At 39.5% G+C, this 18,448-nt stretch overlaps 1 protein-coding gene across 1 annotated transcript in view; it reads left to right on the top strand.

Moving 5' to 3' along the window:
- LOC129712661 (protein unc-13 homolog C-like) overlaps positions 1-18,448 on the top strand; it is a 221,118-nt gene that overhangs the window by 179,480 nt on the left and 23,190 nt on the right. Inside the window, exons 26-29 of the mRNA XM_055661267.1 lie at positions 298-447; positions 751-874; positions 10,969-11,025; positions 12,526-12,606. Of these exons, the coding sequence (XP_055517242.1) occupies positions 298-447; positions 751-874; positions 10,969-11,025; positions 12,526-12,606 (412 nt within the window). The remainder of the gene's footprint in view (positions 1-297; positions 448-750; positions 875-10,968; positions 11,026-12,525; positions 12,607-18,448) is intronic.

Here is an 18,448-nt window from a genome sequence, read left to right as displayed (position 1 = left end):
AAAGCTTTTACTTATAAAATGGCATCTCCAACCTGACATCGCAATGCCTCTGTGTACTGGTACTTGGCAACCACATTCCTTGCCATCTTTTGAGCTTCCTATGTTAAAAGCAAATTTCCAGCATTGCCTTTACTTTTTTGTAAAGGACAACAAAAGAAGAATGTCAAATCATGGTTTTAACACTTTGCTGCAAGCATTGTTGCCCATAATATGTCAGTTATTTAAAATGTTTTAATATCTTTTGATTTTTGACATTGCACGCATGGCTATATCATTGATTCTGCTTAATTGTTTCAGCTTCCAGTCCGTAATTGAAGAATGCGTGAAGCAAATGAATCTCGAATTATATCAGATGAGAGGAAATGGGAACTCATCTACCAACAGGAACAGCGCAACCATTGACGCAGAAACCGTCCTTAGGCCTTTAATGGATCTTCTGGATAAAAAGTAAAGTGTCTCTGTCAATAAGCTTCTGCCCAAAGATAACCATTTGACCCAGACTTTCTGAGCTTCACAGTTATCTATCTTGAAATACTCCGTCGCTTGCATTGAAATGTAAATATCATGGGGAATTTGGCATTTAAATTGGAGTTATCAGGAAGCAGCGTTGCCAGCCAGTTTTCTCACTATGATGCTGATAGGATGCTGTTTTATATGTATGGTCTGCTGGCAGATCTCGTGGCGCATAATACAAGTATTTTGATGTCTTAACTGTCTGATGACAGTGGATATTTTTCCTTTTTATTCCAGCCTGACACTGTTTGCTAAAATCTGTGAGAAGACTGTTCTGAAAAGGGTTCTGAAGGAACTTTGGAAAATAATTCTGAACATAATAGAAAGAAAGATTGTTCTGCCTGCGCTAACTGACCAAAGTGTAAGTACTAGTCAACTGTTGCTACAGAAACTACTTTGTACAAATATTTCATGAATAGGCACCACCTCCCTGCCAAATATTTAACTGGAAGCCAGGGATGACACAAATTCTTAATGCGTGCACTGTTTCACAACATAGCTCTAAGATTAAATGTCAGTCTAAAGTTACGATGATGTACATCACTGGGTAATCTGTCATTCATTTAGAATCAAGAATTAGAACAATGATGCAGGTTCAACATGGAATGAAGACACCAATTTGTCTGGTGTAATTTTTTGAAGTGTGTGATTAGTAGTTGTGAACAATGGAGTACATTAGGGTTCAGTGTTGGCTCCACTATTATTTGTTGCCTACACTAACAAGGAACACAAAATCGCAATGAAACGCACTTTCCCAGCACAAAGCCGTACTCTCTATCTCTAATTAATCCTTGTTTATCCAAATGCTGGTAGATCTTGTCCCCAAAAATCCCATCCAACAACTTTCCCAACAACTGATGTCAGGCTCACCAGCTTGACCTTGCAGCCCTTTTCTAAAATAAAAGGACATTAGTCATCTTCCAGTCTTCCTGCACCTCACCCATGGTTAACGATGATGGAGCAAAGTTATTTCTTCCATGGGTTCCATAATGTCCTAGGATACACTTGGTCAGGCCCTGGGGATGTATTCGCCTAGACGTGCATTAAGACTGCCAGTGATTCCTCTTTTCCGATGTGGATATGTTTCAAGACATCATTTTTTTTTTCGCCCCCAAATTCCCAAGCTTCCATGACCTTCTATGCTATGAGGCTGCAGGGTGACTTGAACAGGTTGGGTGAGTGGGCAGATGCATGACAGATGCAGTATAATGTGGAAATATGTGAGGTTATCCACTTTGGTGGTAAGAACAGGAAGGCAGATTATTATCTGAATGGTGTCAGATTAGGAAAAGGGGAGGTGCAACGAGACCTGGGTGTGCTTGTACATCAGTCACTGAAGGTAAGCATGCAGATAGTGCATGCAGTGAAAAAAGCAAATTGCATGCTGGCCTTCATTACGAGAGGATTTGAGTTTAGGAGCAAGGAGATCCTACTGCAGTTGTACAGGGCTCTGGTGAGACCGCACCTGGAGCATTGTGTGCAATTTTGGTCTCCTAATATGAGGAAGGACATTCTTGCTATTGAGGTTAATTCCCGAGATGGCAGGACTGACATATGATGAAAAAATGGGTCGACTTGAGCTTGTATTCGCTGGAATTTAGAAGGATGAGAGCGGATCTTATAGAAGCAGACACAATTCTTAAAGGATTGGACAGGCTAGATGCAGGAAAAATGTTCCCGATGTTGGGGGAGTCCAGAACCAGGGGTCACAGTTTAAGAATAAGGGGTAGGCCATTTAGGACTGAGATGAGGAAAAACCCAGAGAGTTGTGAATGTGTGGAATTCTCTGCCACAGAAGGCAGTGGAGACCAAGTCACTGGATGTTTTCAAGAGAGACTTAGATTTAGCTCTTAGGACTAAAGAAATCAAGGGATATGGGGAAAAAGCAGGAACGGGGTACTGATTTTAGATGATCAGCCATGATCATATTGAATGGTGGTGCTGGCTTGAAGGGTCGAATGGCCTACTCCTCCAACTATTTTTTTGTGTTCCTATGTTTCTCCATCGTAAGAGGAGAAATATTTACCTCCGATTTTGTCCACGTCCAGTGGCTTCACATACAGATACCCAGATGGATCTTTAAGGGATCCTATGCTCTCTCTAGTTCCCCTTTTGCTCTTAATATACTTAATGTATTTGCTAGGATTGTCCTTTCTCTTTATCTGCCAGGGATATCGCATGTGCTCATGGATCAATGCTTCCAGTATTCAATAGAGTATTTTCTGTAGAATTTACCTGCAAACCATGCTGCTTAAATGGAACATTAATCTCCTTTCCCTGGTGCCAGTTAAACAAATTCTTCATGAATTCTCTGTTAATCTGAATGGTACACGGTTCTTTTGAACAATTTAGTCTTGCATGATTGACGTTGATTCGATAATATTATTCATAGATAAGCAACCAATGAAATGAACATTCCAATCAAGGTACAATGGAAATTCTTCTCAGCATGTAATTTTGCTTTACATTCTGAAGGAGGAGATTTCTAGCTCGCCTGTTTGAAGTTGTTAACCTTACTCGTGTGTTAGCTATTTTTGATTACAGAATAGTTTTCAATTCATCAAGTTGTGTTGTTAAATCTCAGGGCATCAGCTCTATCGGCCAGTGAACAATGTGAGGGAGGAAGGATTTATTTACTTGCTTGTGATTTGTATAATGTTGAAGGCAGTTATTTCTTCCTTGGCAAAGGGCAAACTTAAAGTAACCATAAATTATGGGGAGTTTCAGCGGGACACAGGCAATTTCAGGATTTGTACAGAGAAGAGAAGAATTGTGGTATACTGTAAGGAAATGATCAAAAGGTGCTTTCCCTTCCCTTTTTACACTGTTTCCCTGCTGCTCCCCACCATTCCTCAATCCCTCATGCTCCCCCTCCCTACCCATTCCCTGCTCCCTACGTTTCCCACATCGAGATTATGAAATCAATAGAAATGAAATGGAAAATTCTGTGCTTCCAACAATATTGTTTCATTCTCCCTTTCCATTTTCCTGAGTCGCGCAACACTTCGAATCTCTGAACAAAAGGTCAGTTGGACATCAATTCTAAATTCCTGCCAGTGTTGCACTGAAATTAACGGGCACACATGATTGAACACAGAACTGGCGAATTACTACCCTTTTCCATGGCAACAGCTCGCCGTTCAGGAACTGGTCATGTGGACAATTGCATACACAGGCATAGCTCGTGCTGCTTCTGTGGCATTAGGCATAGGTCCAATGCTTCACCTGCCTCACTGTGTCAGAACTTTCAGTCATTGTGAAAATGCGAATAAAGATTTGGAGCAAATTAAACCAATGGGTTTCTCTGCATTAACGGAATACGGAATATTCTCAACAGTCGCACTAAATGTCTGCATTCAAGTGCATCTGGATCTCGTTGATTTGTTTAATTTTGAATCGTCCTCTATTTTCCAAATATGCCATTGTTCTCCTCACGGTGTGAGTGAGAGAATGAGAGAGAGAGGTGGCATTTTAATTCCTTGTTATGGAGCCTTCCAGTTAGCTCCTGATTTATTTCTAGGTATTGCTCGTGGAAGGGATATTCTATTCAAGTCTAATGCCTATAAATTTACATCAAATTCCAGATTGTTGCTGCTGTAAGTAATTAGGGAGTTTGAGTCAGAATTCGGGTAATTTCAGGATTTGTGCTGTGAAGAGTAGCATGAACCTTGTTAAAGTGGCTGATGATGTCCCCTGTTCCCTCTCCACCACAACCTTTCTGTCCCACGTTTACTTGCAACTCCCCCTCCTCTTCTTTATTCCTAAGCCCCCTTCCTTCTCCCTCTCCTGCGCTCCCTCAAGGTTCAATTGCATGACTGTGAGTGTCCACCTGCATGTGCCATGGCACCACTAAAGAGTGTAAATGCTACAGAGCAAGTTCAACAAGTGCAGAGGAAATTGCTAAGGTTTACAAAAAGAGTGGAAAGGTTGCAATTCCAGTTATGGAGGAAGAAACACTGACCACCTGTTTGAATTGGTTGCAGAGTACAGGCAGTCCCCACCGTATCACAAGTGTTTGCAGGACAGAAATGAACAAAAAGGGTGTGTGGGAGTAGATCACAGAAATAGCAGTGATGGGAGGGCGAGCAGCCGCCAGCCGGCCTCACTGGCCCCGTGAGTGTGTGAGTGAGTGAGTCTGCTCAGTGCTCCCAGCGGTGCTCAATGCAGCCTGGCTCTCAAATAGAGCGGCTCGGGATAGAGGGGAGAGAAGCTGTATAGAAGCGCCCTGTTCGGAAGACGTCCACCTATCCTGCTGGTGTCCCAAATACTCACTCACTCCATAAGTCTGGCATTAGCAACCTAAGGAGGTACTTGAAAGAAAGCCGTTGATATAATGGATATTTCAGTGAAGTAATTTTGAGGTCCAAAATCAAAAGTATAAGCAAATAAGGATGTATAAAGAGAAACTAACATGTACAACAATGGGAGAAAATTGAATGTAAAACGAAAATTGGTTATAAAATTGAATTAAATATAATACCAAGTCTGAATTTAACCTGGAAAATATGTCAAAGTATTTATGTGGATCATTTAGTTTCCACAAATAGGAAAAGATGAAGCCATTGTCACTTCTCCCCCACCCTCAACACCAGCTGGCATTGTGTTCTAACATGATCTTTGTTCAAATGCACACACCTCTCCCTCCCACACCCCCACTGAATTGTTCTTTAGACACACTTGCCTTTCACCATTCAACCTTCATCGTCGTCTGTAACCTATTGCTCCTCTGCAACACTCATACTTTCAAGGAACCCATAAAAGACCAACACATTTTCTTTGATAGCCAGCCACTGATCAATATGCTTTTATCCCAGTTGTTCTGTTTTCCCCGGTGTTTGGGACAATGTTTAACCTCATTCACCTTTATACTATCAAGTTGACATTTGTCATATCTCCCCATATACACTGTACCTGCAATATTCTGTGAGTTCTGTCTTTTCCCCCATGTCTTTTCCCCCAATAGAATGCAGTCTGTCCCTGAATTATCGCCTCTCTAAAGGTTGTCCATCATTCTGTTCAATTTATCTTTGCCATTCTTTTTACTTCAATCAGATCCTTCCTACATTTCCTAAAATTAGCCCCCTTCAGTTAAATAATCTAAAGTTTCAAATGCTATGATTGCAGTTCCCATCTATATTAACGTCTTGACTAAATTCAGCAATTCTTCTTCACTGGCTAGAAAGTTTCTCTCTTAACCATCTTTTACACAATTACTCAACAATTTGCTACTATCTCATTCTCTTTCAAAAAGTGCATTGTAACCAGACAACTCCTATGACATTGCAGACATTAAGCAAATAGAATTTGCCTTGCACCCCGGAGATTATTCACTTTATCAAACACTGAACTAATTTCCTCAATCTAAATGCTACACTAAAATGATTTTCTCTCCCTATCTTTCCTGAATATAACATACCCCAGATATATTAAACACCCAGGAACAATACTATCAGGGATGGAGGTTTCAAGCTATAGAACTATTTATCTGTTGACGTTTTAACAATTTCTGTAGATTGAATGCGTTGGTTCAAACTAGGTATATCACTATACACTGCTGATCAATAGGATGACAATATGGAAACACAATGTTCTCAGAGAGAATGGCATAGTCGTGGAGTACAGCAGTCCCCCTTCAACACAGCAGGTCCATGGTGACCATCAGATTCAGATTCAGATTCAATTTTAATTGTCATTGTCAGTGTACAGTACAGAGACAACAAAATGCATTGTTGTCCATCAAGTACCCATTGATACTCATCCCATTTATGAGCACCTGGTCTATAGCCTCTCAGCCTTGGTAATTCAAGGAGTCTTTTTAAATGTTGTGAGATTAAGTGTTACATACATTACACTATTTAGACCCATCAAATTCTCATATTTTCCTAACTCTTTTAAGTGCCGAATCTCAACTCTGAGAAAGGATGGGTTGGATTCTAAGACTCAATTACAAGACAAAATTATTGGCACCAGGAACAGAACCACTCCACTCCCCAGAAGAGGCAAGTGGCCAACCTACTTAAGGATGCTCTCTGCTTTCATTTAACACACATTTTAAACTACAGGCATCCGAGACCACTGGAGACTTGGCAGCTGTAAACACAAAAGCTGGGCTGAGTCCATGAGGTAGATGTCTTCAAAGCACTGTGCTGGCCAAGACAAGCAAGCTGGAGCCTCAGACCCAAAACACAGTCAGTAAATCCACAATGAAACATTATTTCCTGCCTCTCCAACCATCACCTCACCTCATTCTCTTGACCCATGTCACACCACCTTTTCCCCACTCTTTGCACCATACAACTCGAGACGCTTCTAAAATGCTCCCTCTCCGTGATTTTTCTCCAAACAATTTCAACCAAATGCCCTCTACTTTAATTCTCAGGACTTTGGGGAAAACCTTTGCATAGCTTTCACCCAACCTCTTGAGATCCTTCCCACTGCACAAAACTCATCTCCAAGATAAAACCCAGATATAACTGTCTCTCCTGTTTTTTTAAATCTAGATGCCTAATTAATTCTCTGCCAAATTAGTTATATCCCACTCCCTTTTGTATATTATTACTTGTTAGTTAGTACAGAATATTCTTCACGTCGCTTTTTTTCCTTCTGCTCCAAGTCGAAGCTGCATAAGAGAAATTTCCCCACTCTTTTTTTTGCTTCTGTCAAATATTTGAGATTGTTTCTCCCCTGGTTTCTGAACTCGTGCCAGTTTCTCCAGTCCGTCAAAGTCACTGATCATTTTGAGCCCCTCCTTATATCACTTTTTTCCTTGCACTCAATGATATCTCCCAGAGCTTTTGTCTTTCCACAATGCTGAATTTTCTCTCTTTGATATCTGTGCGAGTACCTCAACTCTGCTCGACTTATTTCAAATCGAACCAGTATGGCTCAAGATATACTCTCTTGCTTTTCTGTTCAATGCGCAATTTATAAACACAATAAATATTATTTTAATAATGTTATCAATATCTACATGGAAAGATTTAAATATTTACTTCATAGCCCTGGATTGAAAGCTGGCATTGTATGATAGACAATGATTCCTTAATGCAGTAGCTTGTTCTCAATGGTGTTGGGGTCCTGTAACTGAGCTCTTGACAACCCTGCCTCTGTTAGACATGCAAGTCTGCCACAAAAGTTTCTAATTCTCTGACCAAATTAATGTTCATGTCTGGAACGCAAGCCGCTGTAATTCAACATTCAGCATCAGTCCCAAGGTCTGCACTGAATACTGCTTTTGATCTTGCTTCATCTATGACTATGGAATCTTCCCTCAAACAGCACACTTGCTAAATACAAGGACAACCACAGGGATCAGAATACATGACTAAGATAATTCTGTGCTCTCAGCATAGACAGCACGGCAACATCTGCAGCAGACAGTGTTGACAGTGCTGTTGTATGCCAGTATGAGAGGCAAGAATCTCTTAAAGGAGAACTGCATCACTAAGAATGCCTGCAGCTCTCAAAGGAGATCGAGGGAGTCTATGGCAGATTTCAGTGCAGACGTCTCTGTCACTTCTTCCTCATTGTGCTTCGGGTCAGAGTATTGCTTCCTGAACAACCTGGGGAGATGTGACTTCCTACTGCATGTCCTCCTCCTTGCATCTTGCCTTAATTGGAGCAACCTTTGCCATTCTTCTACTGATGCAGCATGGGGAGGGGAACACAGACTTGAGCACCTAGGTCAGTGTTAACTGGAAACACAAGAGTCTGCAGATGTTGAAATCTAGAACAAAAAACTGAATGCTGGAAAGACTCAGCAAGTCAAGCAGCAACTGTGAAGGCTAACGTTGCACGCCAGCATTGTGGGTTGTTCATAGCAGTACATCCAGGTGAGAAAGATGTTCATGTGCACCTCCCCTAACCTCATCTCCTGCATCGGGTGTTCCAGATTTGGTCTACTGTACCTGGGCGAGACAAGCATAGACTCAGCGGCCGTTTTGCTGGACATTGGCTCGATCCGCCAATGCCTCCTGGATCCCTCAGTTATTAATCATTGTAATTCCCCTTCCCATGTATGAACATTGATCTCTCCAATTTTAGGTAACTAGCATTTCTCTCCTTTTTTATCTCTCCCCTCTCTCCCCTGTTTCCCACCTGGTCTTGCACCTATTTCTCTTCTCCCCTTCCACCTACATTGCTTCCTCTAGCTTCACAATCCACAACCCTTCAATCCTTTTGTATCAAACCTTCTGTCTTTCCATCTCTGGCCTCTGTCCAACCATCTGCCTATCAAAGACCCCCATCACCTGTATCCATCTATTACCCGGCAGGCTTTGTCCTGCTTCTCCTCTCTTCCAGCTTTCGTCCCCTATCCCCTTTTCCTCCATCCCCCCAACACAATCAGTCTGGAGAACGGTCCTGACCCAGAAAGTCTCCAGAGATGCTGCTTGACCCACTGAATTGCTCTAGCAGGTGTATTTTCTTAGGTTGAGACCCTGCTTCAGGATCGAGTGGGAACAGGAAGGATTGCTGGTAGTGAACAGCTGTTACGACCACCTCTTGGGACAAAGTCTCCATAATGGCCACAATCTGAGGTCCATGCATTAATTCGGGCCCTAGGTTCATCCGTTTTACGCAAAATACTTCTTGCATTGACATGCAGTGACTGGCCTAGCTGTCTGAATAAAGGAAATTATATTCACTGCACTCTAATTAACTGAAAAGTGCCACAGTTACTTGTTATCTTAAACTACCAGATCATTGCCACTGCAGCACCCATTCTGTAACTGTTCAACTTTATGCAGTTTGATACTGAAACAAATTCCAATAACAGTCAGACCTTCACTATTGTAATATTAACCTGCTCTACAAAAGCTAGATTCTGTAAAGGTTCCCTGTTATTTGGAGCTCCCAGGACAACATGCTCATAAATCCGTAGTACTAACTTAGAAGGCCTGCAGATAAGTAAAATACTTCCCTCAATTTCTCAAATGCATTGAAGTACTATCAATTTTCAAATATTTAGTTGCAAGGTGGTCATAGACATTGGGGTATACTTTTCAAGATGCTAATCAGGAATAAAATTGGTTATTTTATTCCTGAAACCCATTCAATTTCCATCTCTTCCAACTTAAAGTGTTTGGGAGGGACTTCTGTGCCTTATCTTGGGAAACATTGAAACTCTCATGTGAATCCCAGCTCTTTGTTCCACTTAGTCACCTAATCAGCCAGTTTACTTCATCTGATGGATTTAGACCCATCAAAATATTCTTCGACTATTTCAGACTTCAAACTGGGCAGGTATAAAAAGGACATTGACCTCAAACCTATCCATTAATGGCAAAGACAGCTCTCAATTATCATCGTTAATGGAATTGATCTGAAATTATATACTCTCTCGAGGTCCCATTGCAAATTCACAGTAATTTATCTTACCTTTCAGTTTTTATTTCTGGTGCTATATTTTGAAGTCATGAAAAATGCTCAGTGTTATGACCAATTAATCCTTTGGGAATTTTTTCCAACTTGCCATTTCTCTTCAATCATGCCATATTTTACTCTGATCTCTTGGGTCCATATAATGTTCCTTCTAGCTGACATATAGAAGGCAAAAATACAGTATGCTATTTATTTTTCAAATACTAAACTTTCCCATTGTTGCCCATGTCAGAAATGCTCCATTTAAAGACCGCAACTCTTTCATCTTCTTCTCTGTGCAGCTGCAATGAACTGTTCTCCTGTCAAATTAAACCAGCTGCATTGAGTTTTTGCCATTTTCCCAGATTTAGGCTTTTTTTAGCAGATGCCTTTGTTTTCACCTTTTATACCGGTAATCTGTAGCATATTCTTTGATTTGCTGAAGTTTCCACTTCACTTGAAGCTTTTGTAGAATAAGTAAACAGATATATTTTTGCTTCTAAGTTTTAATTAGAAACAAGCCTACTTGAAAGCAGCAGCATAGCCTTTGAACCAAGTTAAACTGAGCAAAATAAAGCTGTCAGGCATCTTTTCCAAATGTCACAGTGGAAGATGTGTAGTTATATTGCAATATATACTGTGAATTCATCTCTTTGAAAAGTTTTGATGAAAGCAGAGGTAATTTCCCTCTTTGTCAAGTGTGCTCTCAGTGCTACCATTTCAGTTGGTTCGATCCTCTGACAAGCTAGATGCAGGGGAAAAAAAATTCATTGTTGATGTAGGATGGTTTACAGTTTTACCATTCCTCTTTGACAAATACTGATTTTGGGTTGCATAGTTTTTCGTCGATATGCTGTGGATGCTGTGGCAGAATTTTATCTGGGACTTGGCCTGGTAATGCTACGTGTGTCATCAGTTAATATGGTGTCAATTATCTTTGCTTGGTACTCTCAATTTTAGTTTGTTTTTAACTTGAAAAGGTCACAAAGCAGTCTTTAAACTTTGTTTCCCCAAATAAACACTGATATTCAAAGGCTCTTCTTTGATGGCTTTTGTTTTCCACTCACTGCCATATTTTAATCTTGTTCTTTCTAGGGAGCTCAAATGATCTTCAGTGCAGCAAAAGACTTGGGCCAGTTATCAAAGCTAAAGGTAACAGTATGAATGTATTGGCTGTAGTAAAAGTCACTTCTATTTAATCTTGCCCTCCCAAGTGGTTTCCCCTTAAAATCCATATACCAGGCATACATCATAATGATTGAAATTCCTTGCGTGAAGCTAAACGAAATATATTCCAGAAGAAAACGATTCCAGTGATTCTTTACATTGGGCATGGTTTTTCAGTACGACACAAAATGATGTGTGTGGGACTCTGCCAATTATAATTTACATATCCCTGTCAAAATATGCTTCATACTGAATCATAGCAAATAAGCATGTCATTGAAAATAGAAACTGGTTAGTATTTCAAAGATGCATTTCCTGGAAATTCAGGCAGAACATTTAGGTCATCAGAACGTTCTATATTTTTAATTGATGGGGAAGCACTCAAAGGTTAGATTAAAGGCTTTTATCAAAAGCAATTTGCAATTTTTGAATGGTAATGTAAAAGAAAACTGGAAGTAATAATATGCACATTCTGAAACACAGCTGGAGCAAAAATATATGAAAAACTGTTTAATTGTCAATAATATGATTCATTTAACTCAGGCAGAATTACTCTGTTTTAGTCCGTAGAGACATTTAGTATGTTTTAAAGTAAGTCAAAATGTATCGAGTGAAATTCAGTAGTTGAGTATTTCTAGCATCATTGTTATATTGTAAACATTTAAATTGCATTAACTGGATGCTGCATGTTCGTAAATTCAAGATTATGCATGCATTTGCTTTCACTGAACGTGCTGTTACTAGTAAAATGTGTTTAAACTAGTCTGGCAGGGGATTGATACCCAAAGTAGTGGTATAGTAGATGAGAATATTGACACAAATATAGAAGTTGAAGCAAGAAGGAAACAGTAAGCAGACCAGGGAGCAATTCCCAAATTGCATTTATTTTAATGTACAAAGCCTGACAGATAATGCAGAGGAGCTCAGGGCAAGGATTGGTACCTGGGATTGTGATATTTTAGCTAGCACGATAATATGATTGAGGTATTGGCAGGACTGGCAGCTCAATGCTCCTGGGTGCAGATGCTGCAGGTATGATAGAGGTGAAGGTAAGATAGAAGAGGAAAAGTTGCAATATTGACAAGGGAGAACATTATGGCAGTGATTAAATAGAATATTCCTGGGACAATGTCCAGTGTAGTTAAATAGGTGCAATTTAGAGAGATATGGGCCAAACATGATAAAAAATGGAGCTGGCTCAGGAAGTCATCTCTTGGTCATGATCAAATTGGGTGTGCTGTAGAACTCTGTGAGTACGACATTGAACCTCTAGCCCTACTTTGCTCTTGGTGAATACTGTCAAGCTCCTTGAGATATATATATTAATCTAGGTTACTATATATACTAGTTTCTTAAACTATAACGAGTAATGTTAATGTTATGGCTAGTTACTTATTTCTCTGGTAAGCGGAGTAATGTTTTGATCATATCATTTTGCAATATATTCACTAATTAAACATGTTTCGTTTGATAAACCTCAATTAGGAACATGTGATTCGGGAAGAGGTGAAAAGTCTCAGTCCTCGCCAATGTGCAATAATGGAAGTCGTGTTGGCCACCATAAAGGTATTGCCTGGATTCTGTGTGAGCACAGATCCATTCATCAATTAATGTGTTATTGTTCAATGTTGATCACAAATGGGATCTTCTAAAGGAAGAAGTATCTGTTTGTCCACCCTGAATGAATCTGTGTACAAAGATGGAGGTTGCCCTGCAGAGAGAGTGCAGAATCTCCCTATTCCATAAACATGGAGGGCACAATGAAGAGATGGAAATATCACACTAATGTCCACAGGTGATTCACAACGGACAATAATTAATCTACTGCCTGTTTTCTGCCTTAACTATTTTTCTTTCTTTTCAAATCTTTCACTTTATTCCCAAAGCCAGATTTGGTCAGTTATGGATGGCTGGTGCCTGTGATACGTTGCTGCACACACCTGGTACCTTTTCTCCAAAAAGCCAAGTCGCATTTTTATGCAATAATGTTACATTTTGTTGTTATGCCATTGTACATCTAAAGCTATGTCATTGTTAGATGCTAAAATCATTAGCTCTGCATTCACTACCCCCTCATATATAAAGCTGATAAAATATCCCACATCATTCAAATGTGAATCACCTGATAAAATTATAAAAATACATTATCTGTTTCTTCTTTTGCATTAATATTGTTCCTTTTAGATCAACACATAGGCTGGATCATTTTATACTATAATTATTCTCCCAATGCTGTTGATAAATGAAAAGATGAGAAGCAGCAACAGTCTGAAATTGGCTGCCCTAGGCTTCCAGTTGCTTACTGTAATGATTGTTTTTGATGTAAAAATAGTTATTAGTCAGAAACACTAAAACAGAGAGAGTTAATCTCCAGCACACACAGCTGCCCCTCATGCAATCCAGTGACAGCTTTGGTAAACAGATAGATTTAATATATTACTGAATAATTTGCACTATATGGCAAATGTACAGAGAACACAGTGTGTAAAACCCTTCTCCAATTTCAACCAATGACTTTCCAAGGTAGCACTTATCAAAATAACCCTGTTATTTTCTAAATTCAAAGCCTATAATCGCCTTTCTCCTGTGTAGGAAGCAACTGCAGGTGCTGGTTTACACCAAAGATAGATACAAAATGCGGGAGTAACTCAGCGGCCCAGGCAGCATTTCTGGATAGAACCGTTCCTTCTATCCAGAGAGGCTGCCTGTCCTGCTGAGTTACTCCTGCATTTTGTGTTTATCGCCTTTCCCCTTCTGCGTGGTATGTCAACATTGCTGCCTTGGAAAGACTTCCTATTCCTTGCCCGCACTGCCAATTTAAAACCAATATTGGGGATTGTTGATTATTCCTTTCCGGCAAAAAGTGAAGGAATTCTCACATTCTGTTAGCATACTAACAGAACCCTCTGGGATAATATTCCAATGGATTTACTCGTTGAAATGTGAATCAGTACTTCATGTTGGTTTGAATATTTTAGTCTTTGATTTTCATTTTGGGATGTTTCTTTAGTTTTTATATAGTTTGTAAAACAGTTAACAAAATAAATCAAGAAATTTGCTTCAGGCATTGGAGGATTTGCTGGTACCTTTATTCACAGAAGCATGAAGGTCAGCTGTTGTGGCAAGATTCAGTAGATATTAAGTGAAAATTTCACTGGGGTAACTCACTTCTGCAGATGCCTCACTTTAACAAAATGTTTTAAATCTCTCCTTCAGCAAAGGCCCATAGAGTGTACCTTACAATAAACTTAACCGCATTCAGAAAATTTCATTTGGAATACCTTTTCAGCCAACCTGTCTGTCTTTGCAGTGTCAAAATGTCCTCTTTGTTTACCGCCACTGATTGCGGAGATGATTACAGCCAGCAGTTGATACTTAGACACACAGATAGGTCTGGTGATTAAGGATGGATTTCTTTCCATTCACATTCAATGCAGAGAGAAAGGGATTGAAGGGTACGGGATATGTTGAGTTGACCTTGAATACAACATCATGTTGTTCTCTAGCCCAAATATACAAGTCCAACACGTTTCCTGCCATTTGAATTAGTTAGTCACTTGGAAAAACAACATTCATTTAACATCTTTACCTTCTTTCATGGGAATACATTTCATTAAAGAAAAGAGGATATTTAAAACGGTTCTATTTCATAAATTACTTAAATATGACTACTGATTAATGGATGCAATTACATTCTCGTTTTCCAGTTGCATTGGGGCAATAATAATCGGTTCAACTATTGAAGTGTGATCCTAAACTTAATTGAACTTTTGGTTGGAAACAGATAAAGAAAACGAATCTGCTCATTGGGGAATGGAGATGCCTTATCCAGTTTAGCCAGTTCCTCATCAAAGCAGAGCAAATGTGAAGAATAAATCACAAAACAAAATTACCTATATAGAGTGTTGAAGTTGTTGGGAAAAGCAGTAAAGCTGATATCTGCTCCTTTTTAAAAAATATTTATCTGCAATTAAACAACTATGGCAAGGTGGAATATGAAAGATTAACAATATTAATACTTTTTTCTGGATATTTACTGGGTAAAAGAAACAGTAAAACATAAAAACAATGTTCCAGAGAATCTATTCATTATTCCAGCAGCAAACTGTTAATCCCCAGTGAGTATCATGATATTATGATTGATGAAAGCTTGGAAGAAAGTTACAAATAGTGTTTGATCTATTTCTTATCTTATTATATTTTTCTCCATTTCCTGACACAGTGGAACAATTTATTTGACACTGCAAGATGTTAATAGTCAGTGAACTATTCAGGTTTATAGTGTTGAATTCTCTGTTACTTTATATGTATGGAATATCTTCTAAAGTGGAGATGTTTTCCGTCTTGTCATACTGTATCTGAGTAATAGTGAGACAATGGTGAGAATATAGCCAGACACACAGATTTTCCATGAAAGTGATCGTTAAACACTGAATATACCTGTCATGTTGCAGAAGATGATTGACCCTGACATACAAGTCCAACATAATTCCTGTCATTTGCACCGTGATTAATGGCAGCTGGTGAGATTGACATGGCATTTTGATGTTCTGTAATAATAAGGAGTGGGTGGAAGGTACGATGCAGAATAGCCGTGGTGAGGGCCGTCACTTTCAAATGGATTTTTAGATGACTGTGATTGAGAACAAGATTACAAATTTGATTCACACCGTATGGTCAAATTCAGAACCTGCTTAAAAACTCAATAATATCTGCAGCTGCCCCATTCAGGCCCACCTGTGGCTTGTATCATGTAGAAACAGGGAACTGCAGATGCTGGTTTAAAAAGACACAAATGCAGGAGTAAGTTAGCAGGTCCAGCAACATCTCTGGAGAACATGGGCAGATGATGTTTTGAGTTGGGGGCCCTTCTTCAGACTCAAAGAAGACATGGGGGCGCAGTGGTAGAGTTGCTGCCTTATAGCACCAGAGACCCAGGTTCGATCCTGACTATGGGTGCTTGTCTGTACAGAGTTTGTACATTCGCCCCGTGACCTCCATGGATTTTTGCCGGGATCTCCGGTTTCCTCCTACACTCCAAAGACGTATAGGTTTGTAGGTTAATTGTGTTGGTGCAAATGTAAATTGTCTCTAGTGTGTGTAGTATAGTGTGTGTGTGTGTGAGGGGATCGCTGGTCGGAGTGGACTTGGTGGGCCTAAAGGTCTGTTTCCCCGTTGCATCACTAAACTAAACTAAACTAAAAGTGTCATGACCGGCAACGTCACCTATCCATGTTCTCCAGAGATGTTGCCTGACCTACTGAGTCACTCCAGCACTTTGCATTTTTTTTTGTGGCTTGTATCACATCACCTTTTTACCACCCAGCTCTCTCCTGTGAGGCAGACTTCCTGACTGCATCAAACAATTAAAAATATCTCAATTATTTGATCAAGAAAATCTACCTGGATGACCGTCAGGCACCATGGGTGAAGACAAAGCCCCAACACAGTTCTAGTAACTCTATGGTCAAAAGGTTTCTTAAGTAATTTCAGATATTTTGTATCAAGATCTGTCAAAGGATTCTTCCTCCAGCATTGCATGATTCACAGTAAATCTTCACAGATGAAATGTAAAATCGACATGTTCCCATGTGTTAACCGACATAATGGGCTTTATAACATTATAATTAAATTAATAGTTAAATAGAAAAGATTCTCTAACCCAGCTTTTTACCTTGGCGTAGAATAACCTCATAGCCTTTTCCTTTTATGTAAGAATTTACATATTTAAGTTTACACGTAATCTCATAGATGATAAGACAATGAAAAGCTAATTGTGACAACTACAAGATTTCTGAATAGATTAATATAATATAACCATGTTTTTTCAGCTCAAGTCACTGCAATATGTCAATGGGAGGGTTGTTCTGACTGCATCACGAAAAAATAGATAAGCACCTCGGGTAAAAATCATCTCCCATTCATTTTCAGAATTAAAGTCCATTATACAGGTAGATTGCTGAAAAAGCACAATAAATTAATGTTATATTTAGTTACATCAAATTAATAAAAAGAAGCCTCCATCGCATTGTATAAGTAATTCATGGATTCCTATGTTATGTGACCCACTTACCAAAGAAAGCCAAGTTGAGTTTATTTTTATATGCATAAGTACAGTGTGATACAGGAACAATGAAAATTGCAGTGGCATCGCGGGCATATAGACTTGGACTCAGATAGATTGGGACAGACCATTGATAAACATTGATCAAGCAAGATGCAGGATAGTTGCAGCAGGGTTTGGAGAAGGTTGGAGTTTATGGGGGGAAGAAAGGCCTGTAAATAGAGTTAAAATGTAAACCACAGATGGTGGAAATCTGAAATGAAACTAAATGCTGGAATTAAGCAGAGCTCAGGCTGCATCACAGAGATTCATTACGTTTACAGCAGAGAAATTGACCCATCAGCACATCACATCCATGCCAACCTTTTTGCTCAACTACATTAAACCCATTTGCTTGCACCGTGCCTATAACCTTCTATGCCTTGCCTATTCAAGTGTCAGTACCACTCCACCATCTCCTCCTCTGTGTTAAAAAAAAACATCCTTCAGACCCCCTTTACACCTTTATCCATTATCCTTTATCTTTTCCCTGGTTACTCTTTTGTTTATAATGTAGGTATAAAAAGTTCTGTGATTTTCCTGTAATAATACAGAGAAAATCTGACTCACCAGCCATTTTGTGTCTCCATTTCACCCTCTAATTACCCAGTTGAGTTATTTCCTCCTTCCTCTTCTTAGGTCCTCGGAGACATTAATCTCGAACCTGGGATTCAGAGGGATTTACCACTTTCAAGGGCCCCCTCTCCCCCACTCACCCTGATCCTTTCCCATCAACTTGTTCAGTACCACTCCTCCAGACTATGACATTCCCTCCTTTATCCTCCTTTATCTTTTCCCTGGTACTCTTTTTTTGTCTCCATAAAAAGTTCATTTTCCTTAATCCTCTAGCATTTTTTGTCACTATCTCCACCGATCAATTCACTAATCATCACCTGTATCACTGATCCTGGGTATTGCTCCCCACCCCTACATTTCACTCTCTTTTCTGGTAGCTTTTCTCCATTTCACCCTAGCGTCACATCTCCATCACTCAGTCTGTAAGCCTGGGGTACCACCTCTCTTTTCCAGCTTTCTCACCCCCAAAACATCATCTCCACAGAAGCTCCCAGTCCCACTGACTTCCTCCAGCATTTTATTTTTTTCCAGCATCTACGGTCTTTTATAACTTCAGTGGAACATATAACTGAAAAACAAATAATGTAATTTAGGGTCTCTTTGTTAGGAAACAGAATCCTTTGAGATGAAGACAATGTGTTTTTTGACAGAGAATGATGTGTTTTGAAATTATATGGATAACTTATACAAGTGAATTTCAATATTTACTCTGAAGGTCTAAATTTTTTA

This window comes from Leucoraja erinacea, chromosome 33, assembly GCF_028641065.1.
Source record: "Leucoraja erinacea ecotype New England chromosome 33, Leri_hhj_1, whole genome shotgun sequence".
Lineage (NCBI taxonomy): Eukaryota > Metazoa > Chordata > Chondrichthyes > Rajiformes > Rajidae > Leucoraja > Leucoraja erinaceus.
Note: the sequence above shows the minus strand (reverse complement) of the source record. Positions and strands in the feature narration are given on the sequence as shown.